The sequence below is a fragment of the Sceloporus occidentalis genome, unplaced genomic scaffold (genome assembly GCF_023333645.1).
Source record: "Sceloporus occidentalis isolate IW3139 unplaced genomic scaffold, rSceOcc1.0.p SCAF_1, whole genome shotgun sequence".
Lineage (NCBI taxonomy): Eukaryota > Metazoa > Chordata > Lepidosauria > Squamata > Phrynosomatidae > Sceloporus > Sceloporus occidentalis.
Window position 1 is genome coordinate 161,956,820 of NW_028316981.1, and position 19,470 is coordinate 161,976,289.

General features: G+C 41.5%; 1 protein-coding gene and 2 non-coding genes across 6 annotated transcripts; all 3 read left to right on the top strand.

Annotated features, from left to right (window-relative positions):
• Nucleotides 1-1,109: 1,109 nt before the first annotated feature.
• KANSL2 (KAT8 regulatory NSL complex subunit 2) lies at nucleotides 1,110-19,470 on the top strand. Of its 4 annotated transcripts, none has more exons than XM_089480011.1 (10): nucleotides 1,110-1,166; nucleotides 2,842-3,100; nucleotides 7,044-7,222; nucleotides 9,052-9,166; nucleotides 10,346-10,509; nucleotides 11,268-11,434; nucleotides 11,885-11,981; nucleotides 14,803-15,056; nucleotides 17,733-17,972; nucleotides 18,819-19,470. In XM_089480011.1, exons 2-10 carry the CDS (start codon nucleotides 2,850-2,852, stop codon nucleotides 18,915-18,917), a joined length of 1,566 nt encoding a protein of 521 aa, XP_089336137.1. In that variant the 5' UTR covers nucleotides 1,110-1,166; nucleotides 2,842-2,849; the 3' UTR covers nucleotides 18,918-19,470. The 4 variants fall into 4 exon arrangements, with proteins under 4 accessions (XP_089336137.1, XP_089336129.1, XP_089336145.1 ...); XM_089480003.1 differs by having other exon boundaries at nucleotides 1,156-1,195; XM_089480019.1 differs by lacking the exon at nucleotides 1,110-1,166 and adding an exon at nucleotides 6,674-6,838 and having other exon boundaries at nucleotides 3,015-3,100.
• LOC149322572 (small nucleolar RNA SNORA2/SNORA34 family) lies at nucleotides 12,279-12,414 on the top strand. Its single transcript, XR_016279594.1, has one exon. It is a non-coding gene; the product is annotated as a small nucleolar RNA SNORA2/SNORA34 family (small nucleolar RNA).
• LOC149322573 (small nucleolar RNA SNORA2/SNORA34 family) lies at nucleotides 18,528-18,662 on the top strand. The gene has a single exon (XR_016279595.1). It is a non-coding gene; the product is annotated as a small nucleolar RNA SNORA2/SNORA34 family (small nucleolar RNA).

A 19,470-nucleotide genomic window follows, 5' to 3' on the forward strand; every position in this document is an offset into this window, starting at 1 on the left:
GGCAGCCTTCCTCTGATTCCTTGGCTGCAGTCCCCATTCTGTTCAATGTTTGACCCAAGGTACAGGAACTCTGGCCCGATACAGACTGGCACTCTGTGGCAGCCTGTGGCTGGAGTTCGGGCGCAGCGTCCGCACGCTGGATGCCCTAACCTGTCCCCAGGATGCCATTTTGGCGCATGCCACCATGATGCCCCTCTGGGGCTGCATCCACATGATGTAGCAATGAAGGGGGATCATAAAGCTGTGCCACCGCAACTATGGCACCTCTTGGAGGGTGCAAAAAAGAGACGCCTTTTGTGGCTCCTTTTTGCGCTCTCCGATGGCCGGATGAGGGCCAAGGCGTGAGGCTGCCACAGCCCCAATCTGGCCAGTCTTCTTGGGAAGTCTGTATAGCCACTGTTTTGATTTCTTCGTTGATGTTTATCACACTATACTCTTAAAGTGCTACTATTCCACTTTGACTCCTCTAGCTGCCTCCTGTTGCATTCTGGGATTGGCAGTTTTAAGGAGGAGTATTTAGAATTCTCAGGCTGAATGTACGTACATCCTCTGTGGTCTTTGCAGTGCTACAATATATAGCTCAGAAAGGGTCCGCTCCGGGTCCACAACAAACTCCATCTCCCAGAATTCCATAGCCTTGAGCCAGACAAAGGCTTAAAGCGGGTTATTTCTCCAGTGTGGATTGAGGGAGAGGGATCATTTGCCCAAAACAAAGAGCGCTCTGTGGCCCGCAAGGCATCCCTCATTCTCACGAGGAAGCAGGGACGCTTGGTAACCTTAAACACGCTTTGTACGTGTGAATACACGAACACGTGTACTCACTCCCTTTCCCCACTCGCATCGTTCACGAGAGTTCCGTCTGAATAGGAAAAAAACAGGCGTCGGTTTACTGTCACTCAACCTCAAGCCCCGCCCTTCCCCTCTGCGTCGAGTAAAATGGCGATTTTTGAGCGACAAGCGCCGCAGCCAATAGGCGGGCTGGGAAAAGAGGGCGGGAGAGGAGACGAAAGGAGCACCTCCTCCTCCTCCTCCCTCGCCCCATTGGAGTGACGCAACTTTTGACCAATGGCGACCTCGCTTGGGAGGGCGGGACGTCCTCGGATTGGCTGGCGAGGCAGGCGCTGTGGAGGCCTTGCTGAGGAGGAGCTGAGAAGGCGAGAGGGAAGGTAAGATGGCGGCTGCAGGGTTGAGCGAGGTGAGGCCATTTTCCCTCTGGGGAATGGCTCTGGGGGACGGAGGGTGGTTTGCTCCGGAGGGAGTTGAGGAGGCGCCGGGGAGGAGGAGGAGGAGAAGCACCAGCCGTCAGGAATAAACTCTTCCAGAACACGGCCACATAGCTCGAAAAAGCCACAAAAGCTATGGATGCCGGGCATGAAAGCCTTTGGCAGCATGAGCTTTGCTAGGCTTCGGTCTACTTCCTCAGATGCATCTCGCTACTCTACACGTTGCAAGCTTTCGAAGCTCCATTGGGTTCTTCCTCAGGCAAAGGGGTTAAGAATAATACAGGAAACAAAACTAACAACTGACGGTGTTAGCTCTGCCCTGGTGGCTGTTGGGTGTCTTCCAACCCTGTCATGGGTTTCCTTGCTGAGTTTCTTCGGGGGGGTTGCCCTTGTCTTCCCCCGAGGCTGAGACAGTGTGACTTGCCCAAGGTCACCCAGTACCTCGGTCTCCAGAGTTAGGAGTTTAACGCTCAGGCCACTCTGGCTCTGTATATGTGTTAAAATAACGAAGGTCCAAAACACACTGCAGAAATAATGCAGCCTGAGTTTGCTTTAGCTGCCCTTACTCAGTGATAGGCAAATCTGGGAGCTGTAGTGTTTGTGAGACGTTCAGCCTTCTCCGCCAGAGAGAGCTCCTCACTTCCCAGGATTGCCTAGCACTGAGCCAGCACAGTTAAACCAGTCTCAAACTGGATTATATCTTAAGTGTGTTTTGGACTGAACTGTTTCCTTTGCGACTCAAGGGCGACCCTCCTCCTCCAAACCTGCGCATTAGTTACACTCACAACAGCAAAGGAAGGAGGCAGTTAACAAGCCTGGCCTTATGGCGTGAAGAAAGTGGAAGAGGAGCACAATCCCCTCTGAGGCTTCGTCTTGTTCTTGCCGCTCCCGCCAAAAGTGGTGGATCATGGGACTTCACGTCCTGCTTCAGTGCAAAGGGGTCAAGGGACAGCGGGGAGAGTGGATAGAGGCAGCACAGGCTTGAGATCAAAATTTGGGGATGATAACTGCTAGCACAGGAGCCTATGGCTTGACAAAGGAAGAAGACATGCTGGACTCCAAGGAAATGTCTTCTTTGAATTGCAAATGGACACTAAATTTCCTTGACTTTGAACATCTACCAGTGCCCACATGGTCAAAAGTGGGAGGTGCCAGCTTGCAGATAGCCCTCCCTACCATCTGAACTAAGTCCAGGAACAGAAAATGCAGGCCTATGACTAACATCTTCAGTTTCTTTCTCCGGTTTGCCTGATGAAGAAGCCAATGTGACTTTGAAAGCTTGCAACATGTAATTGTGCATTTTGGTTGGCCCAGTAAAGGTATCATTGTTTGGATGTTATTGGGTTTGCTAGCTTGAATGAGGGAGGAAGAGCAGGGTATAAATCAAAGCTATAATAAAAATAATGGTTCAAAGTGGGGTAGGTCACAAACTTACTAGGCATCATAATAGAGTCTCTTATTCAGGCGGTGAAAATGGAGACTGGTTCTTTTTCCTTATCTTTGCGTATTTAAATTTAGTGGAGTAGGGAATCAACTCATTTTTCATTTTGTATTCCTTCTGTAAATTTGCCATGTGTGTCAGTAGAACTGTATACGTTAATGAAATCCTCCTTTGTAGACATTGGCATGAACAGAATTCGCATCCATGTTTTGCCTTCGAGTCGGGGGCGACTTACCCCTGTGCCAAGGCAGCAAGAAGCATTGTCGTGTGCCTTTGCCCATCGGCCGTGCTCCCAGCCTCGCTTGGAAGGACATGAGTTCTGCATTAAGCACATCCTTGAAGACAGGAATGCGCCCTTCAAGCAGTGTAGCTACATTTCCACTAAGAATGGGAAGAGATGCCCAAATGCAGCTCCAAAGGCTGAGAAGAAAGATGGGTATGTGCCCTTTGTTATATTATCTGTAGATATTGTGTAACTTCTAATATCTCTCATTCCGAGAATCCAGATGGTGACCACGTTATAAGTGAGTCCAGTACAAACGATACGTTGTTACAATGCATACAGTATTGGTACGGTTTCTTGGAGGAATTGATTAAAGGACCCAGAAGTAATTTTCACCTTGGATTTGCTCTGCACACAGTTTTATCAAATTGAGTGGGGAATTTAAACATGAGTATAAAATTATGTAATTTGTATGTTAGTATATAATGCCTAACTGCAAATCCATCTGGAGTAGACAATGCAGAGTGAGTATCGTCTCATTTTAATCATAATATTGGTAACCTTTTAACAGAATAATCTGAGAATCCTTATACAGTTTTTAAAAAAAACTATTTGAGATCAAATTCTTGAATACACTTGTTGAACTGTTGCCAGCATAGCCAAAATAATTTGTATACATCTTGCAAAGACATATAGGGGCTGAATAGACCACCACTATGGGGCAGCCTACAGCTGCCCCTTTCAGTGCCGGATTGGGGCCACAGTAACTACATTCTGCAGCCCCTATATGGCTTTTTTGTGCTGCAGAAAGGGCGCCATAGCTGCCGGTGCCACAGCTTTTCAGCGCTCCTTTGTCCTCTGGACGCAGTGCCAGAGGAGTGCCATGATGCCACCCACCATGCGGTGAGGCACGCAATGGCACACCAGCATAGGGTGGAGTTGGGCATGAATTGTGCGGACACCGCACCCCCACTCTGCCCCGACGCCAGCCTTTATCACTGGTTTCTCAAGGCTCATAGTCCTGGGGAAAGAGCCTTAAGATACATGTACCCAGACAATAGACCACCCAGTCCAGTGGTTGTGGGAATGAGATTAGATGAAAGATGAGCAGAATATATATTATAACCTAATAAGACCTGGGCTTTGGAGAAATTACATGTTGCCCCATAGCAGTGGTGTGTACCAGAAGTGGGTAGAAGTAGTCCTTGAATAGTTACTTAATCATTTTTTTGTAAGCTGCTGTGGAGCCTGTTGTTGTAATTTCCATTGTTCTCTCAGCATTAGTAGGTCAGCTTCGGTGCACACAACACAGTTGCTTTACTTCCAGCCTCCTTCTCAAGGCCATAATTTAGAAAAGGATGTAGTGGTCAACATATGCTTAAGTTGCAGATGATCTCAGTTTCATTCCTTGGTGTCTTCACATAAGTCTGGTAAAGACTTATTTTGTCTTAGACTTTGGAGAAATGCTACCCATAGAGATATGAAAGTCTGTAAATAAAGCAGTTGGGGCCCCTTGCCTCAGACTCCAAGAACGTGGAAAGAAACAAGAAAAAAAATATTTTCCAGAAGTTGGAAGCTCATACCAAGACTGATTGACAGGTAGAGGCACCTTCCTGTGTTCCAGAAGAACATTTCTGCAACAGCAATAAATAGTTGATCTGGATTTTCTTTTCACCGGTACATGAAATCTTTCCACTCTACATCTGAAGTCTGTAAGGCAGTGGTTCCCAAATATTGGCCGATAGTCTGGGATTCTATGAGATGAAGTCCAAAATCCCTTAAAGGGCACAGTTTGGGGACCACTGCTGTAAAGGAGCCCCTTATAAAGTGCAGTGCAGCAATCTACATGTGATGTAAACAAGCCACCGATAGCTTTTGCCAACTCAGACCAAATTTGGAAAGGTTGTAGCTAGTGCACAGAACTGAACTGTGTAAATACGCTTCTCACTGCCACTTTGGACTCCAGGAATAGCACAGTGTTAAGGGCTGCTCCCTGATTCTGAACTGGTCCTGTTGGGCCAGCAACCACTTTGAGAACAGATTGGATCCAATTTCTGGGCAAGATATCCTGCTAACCAACAGTATCTTCATCTTGGTCAGGATTTAATTCCAGCTTGTTCATCCTTGTCCAATCCATTATTGAATTCAGGCAGTGTTCAAGGGTATTGAGTGCTTCCTTGGTGTCATTTGACAAGGAGTAAGAATTGAGTGTTGTCAGTGTATTGATGACACCTAATACCTTAGGGAATGACCTTCCACAGCAACGCCCCAGAATGACCTTACCTGGGACTTTATGTGTATATTGAATAGCTGGAGTTCAGAGAAGTTAATCGTTGTAGTACAAATCAAATCTCCCAGGGCTAGAGGATTTGAGGAGCTATAATCCACCACCATCTTGCCCTCCAAAAAAGCCCTTTCTCAGCTCCTGGGAATAGTATGAGGACATGGTAAGACTGCTGAACTTTATGTGCCAAAAACTGGAGCAGGGTCAACATTTGGGCACTCAACACCACCAGCTGGATACGACCAAATGAGGAAACAGTAATCACTGCATTAGCCAATCTATGTAGTTGGTTCAGAAGAGTGTAATGGTTTGTGAGATGAAGAGTCAAGCTACTTTGAAGTCTAGTCTCTCACATAGGTCCTAACAAGTGAACCAAAACAATCTAAGGGCCTGAACAGACAGGCCAAAATAAAGCTGCTTCGGGTCACTTTGAAGGTATGCAAACAACTGGCAGATTTAATCAGTCAGTGAAAGGGTAGCCCTTATTATTCTCAATATTCTGTCATATCCCCTAGATCTATAAACCCAAAGCAATTCCACTTAATTGAATAAACAGTTGACAAAATAACACTAACCTCTAGTATAGCACAGTATTGGAGTTTTAAGTTGAGGGAGATTGAAACAATTTAAGACTGATGACTCACAGTAACACGCCAATTGTTCTGGCACCCTCCTTTCTGCACTTTGATGAAGAATGCAATGTATAATTTGGTAAAACATCACCTGTCTATTTTGTGTAGATATTATGGTAGCAAAGGAGCTGCCGTGGTACTGGTTTTTGAATAGTTTCTAACCCAATTGTAGTGACATCACAGACATATATAGCTAAAGTAGAGATAGGGAATGTATGGCCTTTCAGGTATTACTGGACTGAAACTTGCAACAATCCTGGATAGGTGAAGGATGATGGTCCTTTCCTTTAAGAGGAATGTGTCTCTACTTTTAATTCTTTTCAGCTATTTGGAGAATGCTGTTGTAACTGTGAATTAGTCATTATTCTTATCTCATATGTGCCACTTAGTGGTCCTCTTTTGTTTGCTGATGGATTAGATGGACAACATCAATGAATCAGCTTCCACTTTTAAATCAACTGCAGTGTCCCATGATGTGCAAACTTGGAAGTAAATTTGAAATTGGCTTCTGAAGCCAGGGATCTTAAAGGAAAGGCAAGCTTACATCCAGCTTTGGATGCAATGCCAAGCTTTTCTGGGCTGGTATATTCCTGGTTAACTAGACATTCCATTTGCAGGAAGAACCAGCCAGGGATAATTTGGAAGCATATATGTGCAATGTGTTCATGAATGAGAAACTAGGATTCTGAGAAATTCTTGCTTAGTGTTTTGTGCAAATACAGCCAGTCTCAAGCCTCCATTTTTTTATGCAATGAAACCATGTTTCTTCACATTAGAAGGAAGGTAATTCAGAACAATTAATGAAGAAAACTGGCTGCAGGTTTAAACAGGATCTAAGTCTGATTTTTCTGTCTCAAACAAAACTTGCAGATGCAGCGTCAAGGCAAAATGACATAGATGTTCAACAGAAAGGTCTGCATCTTGTTTTCACATAGAGGAGTTGTGTGTATATTCTGAAATCTTGTTGGCTTGTTCAGAAACAAGCTTTATTTTTTTTACAGCAATACCCTGAGTTCACAAAAACCCCTTCCAGAGGTAGGTCCATTATAGTTTGTTGTTTTGGTACTTCATTATTGTAGAATATAACATGTTTTCTGTTTGACAGTAATTCATGTGCTCTCTTCCAAAATTTAGGTTGCTGTCAACAATTAATTTCTACATCTAAAATAAAATGAATAGCTTTTTTCTTGGTTAATCTAAGTCCCTAAAATGCAGATTTCTGTTTTTCCTCCATATTTAGTGTGTCATTCTGTGCTGAGCATGCTCGCAGAAATGCCCTGGCACTACAAGCTCAGATGAAGAAATCTAATCCTAGTCCTGTACGAGAGTCTCTCCTCTGTCAGCTGAGCTCCTATGCTAAGTCAGAGTTGAGTTCCCAAACTGCTGAGAGTAGCCGCAGTGAGGCTAGCAGAATATTAGGTATGTTGAATTTTAAATAATAATAACTTGGGCACATGTTAATTGTGCCATTAGGTATTGTGAAGATTGGGGTCTGTGTTATCTTGTTATAGCCCAGTGAAAAGTTTTCATTTTGCACTTGGGCAATATATGATCTTGGGGAATATACAGTCTTTCAGATGCAATTGGACTCCACTCTCATTCCTGATAGTTGGCCTTGCAGACTGGGACTGATGGGAACTTGAGTCCAGCAGCATCTGGAGAGCTACATGTTTCTCACTTCTCTTGTAGATGAAAAGTTTTGAAAGAAACTGGCATCTGAAGATGGTAGATTTTGTACTTGATAGTGATTTATATTGCTTTAGTTAGATGTTCTCATGCTTCACAATGCATTGGACAATACATTGGAGAAAGTGTCAGGATGGCTGCTTTGTCATTTTTAAAATGTGACTTCTGGAGCATCAGTCATTTGGGTATTGACAGATAGCATTGACCTGATAGATTCAGAACATGGCTAATCATATAGCAACATTTAAAAAACTTTAGGAGGCATATTGGCCATCTCTAGCTTGTATTGCTAATGCTTCATCTGTATTTTATGCACCTATAAGGCAAAAATCTTCTTGGTGTGTCAGTCCAGTGTAATTTTTATTTATTAATTTAATTTATATCCTACCTTTCTCTCAACATGGAATCCAAGGATGCATACAGTTTTAAAGCACAATACAATTAAAACTGTTACTATAAAAGCTAAAAAAAAGTGTAATGGTCCATTACCCAGGCATATGGAATGCACTTGGAGCAGAGTGAGGAGGTGGTAATAGAAAAAGCAATAACTGTCACTAGACATAGCTGTCCTACTGGCTCTTGAGCAACTTCTGAGCCCACAGAGTAGCTTTGTCTCCTTACAGAGACAGCTTTCAATGTTGGAGTGCCTGTGCCCATTTTGCTGCAGCTGCTGTTCCTGCACTGTCATCGCCACCTGTGCCATGGTGGTTCCAACAAGGTTGTGTTCTGTGTCTGCTAAGAGAGTAGTTAAGGTTTCTATAAGTGCCTGTTTACTAGATTGCCCATCTAAAAGTGTCAGATCCCATGTAGACTTTTGCTAGAGAATCCTGACAGTACAGTTTCCCAGATAATATGTCTTCAGTATGTCATACCAAGAAGTGCCCTATATCCAATAATATCAGTCATTGCTAAACGGATAAAGTAAGTCTCAAAAAACATGAAAATGCACTCATGTGTTCTGTACTGCCATTATGTTATACTGACAGCCATGGACCATTTTTTTAAAAAAAAAATAAGGAGTAGTTTAGTCTCTTTTGAGTATGATGGCAAAATAGATGTGCTGAGAAAAGGGCAGGATGATTGTGTAGTTTCCAATAGTACACTACCCAACACAGCAATAATATATAGCTCATTTACTTGGAGTATAAAAGCAACGTCTCCAAGGCAGATTGTGGATAAGTCAGTTTTGTATATAATTGAGATTATAAATTTGGAGTCTCCTATTGTTGCAGCTGTCACTGTGTTTAAATAATCATTGTATAAGTAGCCTTTTTAATTTTCTGTTGTGCTCAGTCAGATCAGCGTGTGAAAGAATACATGCAGGTTTAGCAAGAATTTCCTGTGAAGATTGAATCTTCTGTCAGCTTAGAACTAACTGGTTGTTTCTGCTTGCAGTATAGAGCTTAGATACATTTATATATTTTTCTTCTAGATAGCCAGTGAAAACTATTCCTTATCCAGTTCATTTTCTTGAGGTCATACTAACATCTTCTGAAGCTGAATTTAGAGCCTGAACAAAGTTTTCTTTGGATAACAAGTATAATAGGTTTCTCTGCTTCCAGATGAAGACAGCTGGAGCGATGGAGAGCAAGAGCCTCTTACTGTGGATCAAACATGGCGAGGTGATCCTGACAGTGAAGCAGACAGCATTGACAGTGACCAGGAGGACCCTCTCAAGTGAGTTGTCTGAATCATGACCCTTGTCTGAGTTGCTGCTGCAGAATAATACAAATTAGAAGCCCACTTCCAAAATGCTTGAACTGAAGGTACCAACCAGTCTTGAACTTTATTTCAGTGTTAACTATTGTTCAGGTGAAAAAGTGATGGCATTGGTGTAAAATACCTTAAAATGCAGTGGTTGGATAGTAGGAAGCTGGCTTAATCATCAACATTGTACACCTAAGTTATTAAAGGTGTGCGAGATTGTGTTAACTGCACCATGCATAGCCATCCTGCTTTCCATGAGTTCACCACCAGAGTATAAAACAGTTAAAATTAAATATGTAGCAATCTACAAGAAGCTGGTAACAGAGCATGTAGGAAAGTATATTTTGATCCTGTATTCTCAGTCTTTCCAGCATGCAACAGCCCCCCAAAAGCCTTATAGTGTTTTCAAAAGTCTTGTGCTTTTTGTTTAGTCGGTGAAGTTATTGGGTTAGTTGGGTGATGCACAGCTAGTTGGAAGACTGACACACACGTTGACAATTGTGAATGATTATTAAGGGCAGGTCCATGTAGAGCACTTGAATGATGATCATTTCTTAAGTTGTCTCACCCTTTATAGTTCATGAAATTGCCCCTTGCAGCTCCACCTGCCTATACTGTCAGACCTGGCAGAATTCCTAATAGTGTTAGGCTAGGCTTTTCAAGTGACCTATAGAAAATCATTGTGTTATTTCTGGTGAAGCATGCCAAGCTTGCATTTTCTCTGCAAAGATGCAAAAGAAAACACTGTAGTAAGTACAGTCCGTCCTCGCCTTACGCGGGGGATCCATTCCGGATCCCTCCGTGTAAGGCGAATTCCGCCTATGCTCGAGCCCCATTGGAAACAATGGGGCTCGTGCGTGGCGGCGCGCGGGGCGCAACGGGAGCACGCACCCATTCAATTGAATGGGATGCGCCACCCCTTCTGCCCTGTGCGCGCCCCGCGGCTTGAGCGCGTATGCTCAAGGCCGCGTAAGGTGCGAGCGCGCTGTATTCCCTTTTGAAGGTCATAAGTCTATCTGATAGATTGCTTTTCTCTTAAATAGCTTCCTTTTCCTTCCTGAGACTACTTTAACTAGCTTTTCTGTGTTAATGATTAGAGAAGTTATGATTCAAACTGCTTACTTACTCAGTTGGATTCTGTTTGTGTAGACATGCTGGTGTGTACACTGCTGAGGAAGTAGCACTGATCATGAGAGAGAAACTCATCCGGTTGCAGTCTCTGTATATTGATCAGTTTAAACGGCTTCAACACCTCCTGAAAGAGAAGAAACGCCGGTATTTGCATAGCTGCAAGGTGGAACATGAAACTATAGGTAAATGGCCACAGTTGTGCACAAGGACCTCTCTGCTGCAAGACAGCAGTTTTGTTAAAGCTTATCTTAAATTCATAAGGGAGTCATCTGAAAGCAACTTACCAACAGCCATAATGTTTTCTGCTTGAAGACTGTTGTTCCTATGCATTTGTCTGAGTTTTTGCCTGATAATAATTACTGATACAGTACTACAGTAATCTTTAAATTAGAAATTGCTAAACATTAGTTTAAAATATCAAGCACCATCTGTTCTTAAGGGTAGAAAGGTACATTATTCTCATTAGGGTGGGTTACACTTCTTAGAATATAAGAACTTAGAAACCTAGTGTAAGCATTAAGGGAGGGGTATAAACAACTGGTGTGCCATTCCATAGATTATAAAAGACAGATTGCCTTTGTTTAAATATAATTGCCTCATGGGATCTGCAAAGTAACCTTTTCACCACTATTCCAAATCACACAACTCCTTCTGACCAGCACCCAACTGCACAACCTGTTTTACATTATTTGGTTCCAACCACCAGTTTGAAACACGTTCTTGTTGATCAGGACAGGCTTACATTTTTGTATTCATTCTGTATTTTTCTTAGCATTTCTTATTTGGGTTAATTACTGCAAGGTGGAAGTGCTGAGCTTTTTATAAAAATCATTCCATCAAAAGGGGAAACAGGCATTCTTTTTTTTGCCCTGCAGAGATTTACAACAGACAGGGTAGTACTTTGAGTCTGCCTTGAGGATGCTTCCTTGGTGTCTTCCAGGTAGCAGCCTCCTGACAGGCCCAGAGGGACTTCTGACTAAAGAGCGTGAAAACCTGAAGCGGCTGAAATACTTGAGACGATACCGGCAGCGCTATGGTGTGGAGGCTCTTCTACACCGTCAGCTGAAGGAACGCAGAATGCTGGCCACTGAAGGTGCTGCCCAGCAGGTATTTGAGCCAGAATATAATTCAGTAATCGCTTGGCTCACTGGAAAAGAGAGAAATTGTGGAGGATTTTTCTTTAAGAAGACATAGGAAGGGTATAAACAACCTAATCTTGAAATGTTGAATATTTTCAGATAGCGACATATTTTGTGACCCTATGCAATATTCAGAATACAACAAGTACAAAAGTAATGTTTGAATTAATATCTTGAGATAAATGTTCATGATTTAAGCACACCTTGTGTTAGCTTAATATTTTGTCTTGACAGTGTAATCTATTTTACAAGCTCAGCCTGTTTTATGATTATAGAAGCAGAAATGTATTGCAATGATGTTTAATTTTGAGGGGGTGGGCACAGAGTAGGTGATTTTTTTTATGGAAGATTCTGCATAAGAAAGCCACTTCACCAACAGATTTGGAAATTTTCTTGTCCTCTGATCTGTCTTCTTCAGGCACATACTACTCGTTCCAGCCAGAGATGTTTGGCTTTTGTGGATGATGTCCGATGTTCAAACCAGTCTCTCCCAATGACAAGACACTGCCTTACTCGTATCCTTTTAACCTCTAAAGCTATTTGTATTACAGTCAGCCCTCTGTATCCATGGATTTAACCAACCACAGCCTGAAAGTATTTTTTTAACAATTCTAAAAAGCAAACCTTTGCATTGTTCACCATTTTCAATAAGGGGCAACATTTTGCTACACCACTGAATTTAATGGGACTTGAGTATCCATGCATTTTGGGTTCCATAAAGGATCCTGGAACCACACCCCAGTGGATACCAAGGGCCCACTGTATTACTCTTGGTACTCTGACCAGTTGAAAAGCTTTTGTTTCTGTTTTTCTTGGCCCTGAATCAAGGCTGGTGGCTTGCTGTAGCTGCTGGTTTCAAGCAGGAGCCCAAAGAAATGGCTTCCTGTGGTCTGTTGGCTGTTCCATAATGTCATACTGGAACAGTCAATTCAGTTGGAAGCAACAACCAAACCCCCAAAATTAAAAACCACAATCTGAAACAAGGATCAAATAACTTAGATCCCTTCTGAATCCTGTGTATGGATGCATACAAATACTGGGCTTCTTTAGAATGCTTACTGTTTAGCAAGCTGATGTGGAGTCCGGCTAACAACTTTCTGTATATTGGGGGGGGGGGGGGGAGGTTTCGGGCTATTTGGCCATGTTCTAGAAGAGTATTCCTGATGTTTCACCAGCATCTGTGGCTGGCGTCTTCAGATAAACTTTCTGTATAGTATGCATTAGTCAAATGTTTTTCCTTAGCCAGATTAATACAAAGGTGGTACTGAATGCTCTTTATTCTTAAGCTGAAGGAGCAATCCAAAGAAATTGGTTATTTCTTTGTGCCAGTGATCAGGTCAGGAGATTCAGAATTCCAAATCCATTCAGTCCATTCATTGTCCCCTCTCACTCAGTTTTAACTTTCCTGCCTTGCCAGCTGGTTTTTTTTTTAAATCCAGTCCATGGAATGGGAGTTAATTAGCAGTTTATGTACTCTCTTACCTTAATGTATGCTGACAAACAGCCTAAGGCACAGGAGGTATGGGATCATTAGTTAAAGATATGGTGAATAATGAGATACAAGCACTGATGCAACCATTTCTTACGGGTCAATCATCTGCAATGCCTATAAATCATTATAATTAATACATGGAATTCATCACATGATTATAAGAAAGAGGCAGTTATTCTGCCAAAATGAAGGAAAATTAGCGGATTCTTTCACATAGCTCCCAGATGCAGAACAAGAACCCACAAACCTCTTCAAAACAAGAAAGATCTGGAAAACATTTAAACAAAATATTCACAAAAGTGTTATTTCTATTAATATTACAATCAATCTGTTTCCTTATTTGGACAACATTTTGGTGAAGGCTGGGAGCAAAAGCAAGGCCAAGGCAAATTTCTTGACAATATTGAAATGTCTGCAGAACCATGGATTTTTAATAAATTTCAAAAATTCTTCAAGCCAGAAGAATATTGACACATTTAGGTGCAGAAATAAACACGGAAAAAGAATACATGTATTTTTCAAAGGAAAGAAAGGAGAAAATAAAAGTTGCAGTGACATAAATACTGCAGAAGGGGGCAGCTGACTTGATGTCTAGCACCGACAATTGAAATGGTATCCTGGGCTCAGTTTTATGCCAAAGCATTACAAATATTTTGAAGACCTCATCAGAAGAAGATACTAAGGAAATGTCATTACATTTTTATTTTTCCAGACAAGTAAAGAAAAGTTAGAGGTAGTGGATAACCTGGAAGGCATTAGAAAAAGGGAATTCATTTGTACCTCAGGAGAAAATAATGGTTGTAACTGGTGCTAGTTGGTTAGATTGGAATGCTCAATTTCATGACTAGACTATTCAGGGAGAATTGTTTGAGATGAAGGTGAAGCTGAACATTGAACTTTTAGAAATGAGAGCACCAAGACTAGCGTCAACTTCATTTTACTCCAGTGATAGAACAGAACAATTTTCAAGTCGATACAGACAACATGTTAGTGAAAACATGTTTTAAACCAAGGAGGTTCACATTCTCAGCAGTTGATAAAGGAATTGGGAAGGATTTTGAGATGGGCCAAGAGATATTTGAATATATTAACAGCAGTTTATTTAAAAGGATCCTTGAATCAGAAGGCTGATTTCTAAGTGGCCATGCATAGAGAGAGGAGTAAACCAAGAGCTTTATGTAGGATTACAGAAATGTTATAGGACATGGTAAATATATTTGCCTCTAAAGGCAATTTGAAATTAAAAATATTTTATTCCAATAGATGGAGATGTACGAGCAAAGGGGCATGATGCTGTATTAGTGACATGGTGAAGATGTCTATATGCTTTTCCTCCTATGCCAATAATCTAGGAAGGCAATAACTGCAGAGTCCTGAGTGGAGTTGATAAACCCAGGTTTACTTTGATGTTAAAGCTATCCCCATTCACATGGGATTTTATTCCTGTTGTAAATTTTAACTGATACTTTATGTTAATACCAGCTTAGTACATGGATTTCAAATTTGTACCTTCGTATAATCTTTTACTTCGTAGAAGAGTTTCCAAGAAAAATCTCTTGTAATATCTCCTTGGAGTCCCTGATAGGGCAGTAGATAAATACTTAAAATAAAACATAATTGAGATAATTTAAAAATTGTCCCCTGTGATTTTATTTCTCATGTGCTCCTATCTGCAAAAAAGAACATAGAGAATGTAACTTGTAATTATTTTAAGATTATCTTCCAAATGTCCAAGCCTGCTGACTTCCTGAAAGTATTCAACTTCCTCATAGAATTCTGGGAGGTCCAACCTTGCTTTAAAAAAACAACAACACCTCTTGCCTGTTTCCTTTGACTGTCTTCAGATATTTGCCAGGATACCAATCAGCTTCTCTTTAAGATGTGTCAAGGATCAGAAGAAGCACCCTGCAGCAAGCCAATGCCTGTAAGCCTCTCTGAAGATCCCTGCTGCCCACTCCATCTCCAGCTACCACCTCAGATGTATGTTCCTGAACAGGTACTGTCTGTTCCTGAAGAGCTGGAAGCTGCTTCCACGGATCTGTACTTGAGTGCAGCTGAACTCCGGCCCACAGAGAGCTTACCGCTGGAGTTCAGTGATGTAAGTGTATTGTAAAGCAGCACCAGTAGAATATTAGTAGAATCATAAGCAAATATTCAGAAATGTGCAGAACAGCATTACTGGAACTGTTGCTTAAAATTACAATGTCATTACTGAATTAGTAATCTATCACAGAGGTTTGCAATACTTTAGATGCATAAAACAAGACAGGCAGACACCACCCTTGGTTTTAGTCTAAATTAGGGATGGGCAATCTTATGTCTTCAACATTGGTTGGACTACAACTTCCATAAGTTGTCCAAAACACTGAAAGTATCAAGTTGCAACCCTTAGCAATAGTGATAGCAAGTACATTTCTATACTGCTTATCAGTGCACTGAAGCATTCCCTAAGCAGTGTTCAATGTGTGTAAGCTAATTGCCTCCAACCAGCTGGGTACTCATTTTAGCGACCTTGGAAAGATGCAAGCCTGAGTCAAGTTTGAGCCCTTGGCTGGTATTGAACTCACAACCTTGTGGTTTGTGAGTGAGTGGCTACAGTAAGGCATTTAACCACTGCGCCACCAGGGCACCCTTGGTCTTAAATAATAGACTAGACAGAGAATGCAAGGGCAGTGACATTTCAGAGGTGAAAGGTCAACCAGAATTATAGTGAAGATGTTTTTATCAGCCGTTTTAATAACTAACAAAAGGAATCAAAAGGCTGTGAGTGAATATAATTCCACTGAAAGGAAGCAGTGTCTTCATTTGGAAGTGATTAGATTCTAAGAGGTGTCTGCACCAGACATCTCAGTTTCAGTTCAGTTTCAGGTGATTTCCCTTAGAAACAACAGGGGTCTTCAAAACTTATTTGGATCAAATAGTTATCATTTTAATATCAAACGATGAATAGATTATCTGAATTGTGTTCTCTGCTCTTAATGTGGCTGTTTTGTGAAACAGTTTAGGCTCATAGAGGCTTTTGCATGTAAAAGGCTAGAACACAGGAGATAGGTTGGATCTCTTGTGATAGCATTTTTGAAAAGATCAGACCATTAAAATCTGTATTTAGAAGCCTTTTTTTCCAAGCAGCTTTTTTCCTGTACATTCCATAAGGGTTGCACAGGGCTATAATCCTAGATTACTAGGGTGACCTACATGGAAGCTAAGTCTGTGTATTTTGAAATCCTTTAAAAACACTCAAAAACAAACAAAAAAACACAATCTGATTTGACTGAAATGTGTATCCCTCAAAAATATTCTTAATGATGTAAAAGCAGTTCCATTTCAGGGCCAAATCTGAAAACCAATCTGAAATCAGTTGAGAATACCACATTGTTGCTGAATATAAAGACTTCTAGAGAGACTGTTAGAAGAGTCCAGGTCACCTTTCCATATCTTTGTTCTTTCATGGCATTCCTTGCTGCAGACAGGAGGTTTTAGAATTCTCTCAGATAATTCTTTAAGGTCTATTGCAGGCGTGGACAAATTCTGGGGGCTACCGCTGCTGCCAAAATGCAGTTACTGTATTTCACAGTCTTCTCCCACCCCCAGGCTACAAGTGATCAGAAGTTGTTTCTAGAATTCGGGAGTGAGGGGTACAAGGAATATTCCACTCAGTAAAAGCAATGCCCTGTCTTTTTTAAAGACAAGAATTGCCATTCCTGGAGATTTCTGGTGACAATGCTCTTTTTTGGTTTGAGGGTGTTTTTTTCTTTTTCTTTTGTCATGGGTGCTAAAGGAGTGATTCAGTGTTTGCAGCTAAGACCTTGAAGGCAGCACAGTTTCCATCCCTTTTGTAATGGACATAATGAACACTGGGCAGTTTAGTCCCTCAGGTACAACCTTCTGAAAAGTGAGCACTGTGATGGTGATATCAGCATGTGGTTGCATAGGGATGTTTTCCCTGGGTAATGAAGTAATAAAGAATAAGAGTTTTTCCTTAGGCCTTTAATAGCTTTTCCAAGAGGAATTCTGAGCCTTAATCCTTTCTGTGTTCTGAGTTTACTACATACATTGGATTCCAACTGCAAGGCTCAGGCAGCTTTGTACCAGCAGTGATGGCAGATACATCATCATCTGGCTGTTTCACTTTTACCAAAAAAAAGTCTCCACAGAAGAGCTCCACAGTCTTAATGAACTGATATGGTAGAATTTACATTTTTGGAGCAGAGTTATTCTTTTTGTGAGGTAGAATCTGTCAACTGAGGAAGGTAGACTCTCCTTTTAGAAGGAAAACAGTGGCTTGCTCTTTTCCCTTATTCTGAATTGCCAGTTTTACACCCCTTTCTGAAATAACAAAAGACTATCAGCATAGTACAGTGTGTTTCAAGATGAGTGGGCTGCCACGGTACTCATAGAAACAGACATTGGTTAGTCTGAATTTTGTCCTGAGGGATCCTTTTTGATCCAGGTACTATAGATAGTCTGCAATTCTGCTGTCCAGCTGTATTAATATTTTGTCTCTCTTTCTTTGCAAATGGAGACTCATTTGCAGAGAGCCTTGCTTTCACTTCAGCATTCCAGAGGAAATGAGACTTTGGTGACTGCTTAAAAGCAGATTGTGTTTTGTTTTGTTTTTAAGGAAAAGAATATTAATCTCTGTGTGTAAACATGTCGAATTTGTTCTCTTTCAGAAGAAGCTAGGCAGTTGCTAGAGTCAACTGTCTAGGAGGATGACATTGAGCACATCCTCTTCCACCAGATCTCAAACAGCTTCCTTGTTTTGTTTTGATAGGATTTGGATGTTGTTGGGGATGGCATGCAGTGTCCCCCTTCACCCTTGCTTTCTGATCCTTCTACTGTCTTTGAGAACCAGTTGAATAAAAGTGTTGCTGATGGCTCCATAAACGTGCATTCAAGTGAAGAGTCTGCTCAGGAAGGGCTTCTGAACCAGGTGGCCCAGTCAGGGAGAGCTGACTTTTCCAGACAAACAGCCTCTCCTGCCTCAGAGTCACCAGAAGAGCTGTCGTCACAGGTATTGAGCTGGGGAAAGTTAAGGGAAAGGATTCTTTTCACAAGCTCACTGAGGGTATAGTTCACCCACTGAGGTCTGTATATAAAGATACCCTTTAAAACTAGCCAGCATTTCTGTGTGTGCATGCAGGCCGCAAAGGAAAAGGTAACCAGCACTTGGAGGGATTAGCCATCTGCTCAATGTACATATTGGGGGAGAGATTGGAAAAAACCTTCTCCCTACAGTGTTGCACAGCTGGCCTGGAGCATTAATGCAGACATGCAAGAGGGGTGGTTAGGAGTTTGCAGGTGGCTGAAGCCTGTTAATTCTTATATCTATAATTACTACAGGGAAACATTCTTAACTGTTTGTTTCCTTCAAAGCTTTATTTGATGGTTTTGATTAAACATACATTCACATATGAATTTACTACACATTTTTTCACCTATTTTGTTCTTCTTTCTTGTCTTCTCCTTTCTAAAGAAGACTGTACTTTGAATTTTGAACCCCTTTAATTACTATTCGAATTCTTTTCACCTGAGAACTCAAACCTGACCCCACTCCCAACTCATTCTGTAGGCCCTGAATGAAGGCTAGTGGTTTGCTGTAGCCATTGGTTTCAAGCAGGTGCCCAAAGGAACATTTTCCCATGGTCTGTTGGCTGTTTTGAATTTCAAAGTGGAACAACCAATTCATTGGGGACTAACATGAACAGAGCATGTGTCCAACTACTAAGATTTTAGAATAGCATTAGTATGTATTCCTTGTGTATGACCACTGTCATGTAATGATGGAAAACCAGATTACAGCTTTAATTTTGCCTTCCCCTTCTCTTTTTTCTCCCTTTCTCTCCCACTCCTTCCCTAGAATATTCAGCATCTTGTGACAAGTGTGTCTGGACTGGAAGAGGCTAAAAAGGAAGAACCTGCAACCAATGGGAATTCAGAACCAGTCTCTATCAGCTGATAGACAAACAGATGGAGACCTGCCAGGACAACGTAGTATTTGCTACTCTTGAACTCCTGACACTTATGTTTCTCAGTCACTCTTTCAAAATTAGTGGAAGGCCATGTGGTAGACAGATTTCTGAGAGTTTTCTATTGGCCATCTTTGGATCTTGTTCATTGATTGCCTTTTACATGTTTTTCAAAAGTTTATCTGGCACAAATTCAGAGAGAGCTTGGGAATGTTTCTTGGTGTTTGAGTAATATACATACAAGGAAGCTGTGACTAATTTATATTTGTTGTAACAATGATAGGCTCTGCTAAGCAGAAGTGGCTTGGAAATTTTTTCTATAATTGGATTATTGGGAATATGTTTAAAGCCAGGGGCTTCATGGTAAAGATAAGGTTATTAGCTGTACTATATACTAGCCTGTTAAATGTATAATTATGCAAAGGCTGCACGACTGTTCTTTTTCTGTTTTTTTCTGACACAAGTCTGTAAAGAGATTCCCACTTGTAGCTTTAACTTCTGTAAAAATCCCATGTAGTATACAAATAAATGCTAGATAAAGTT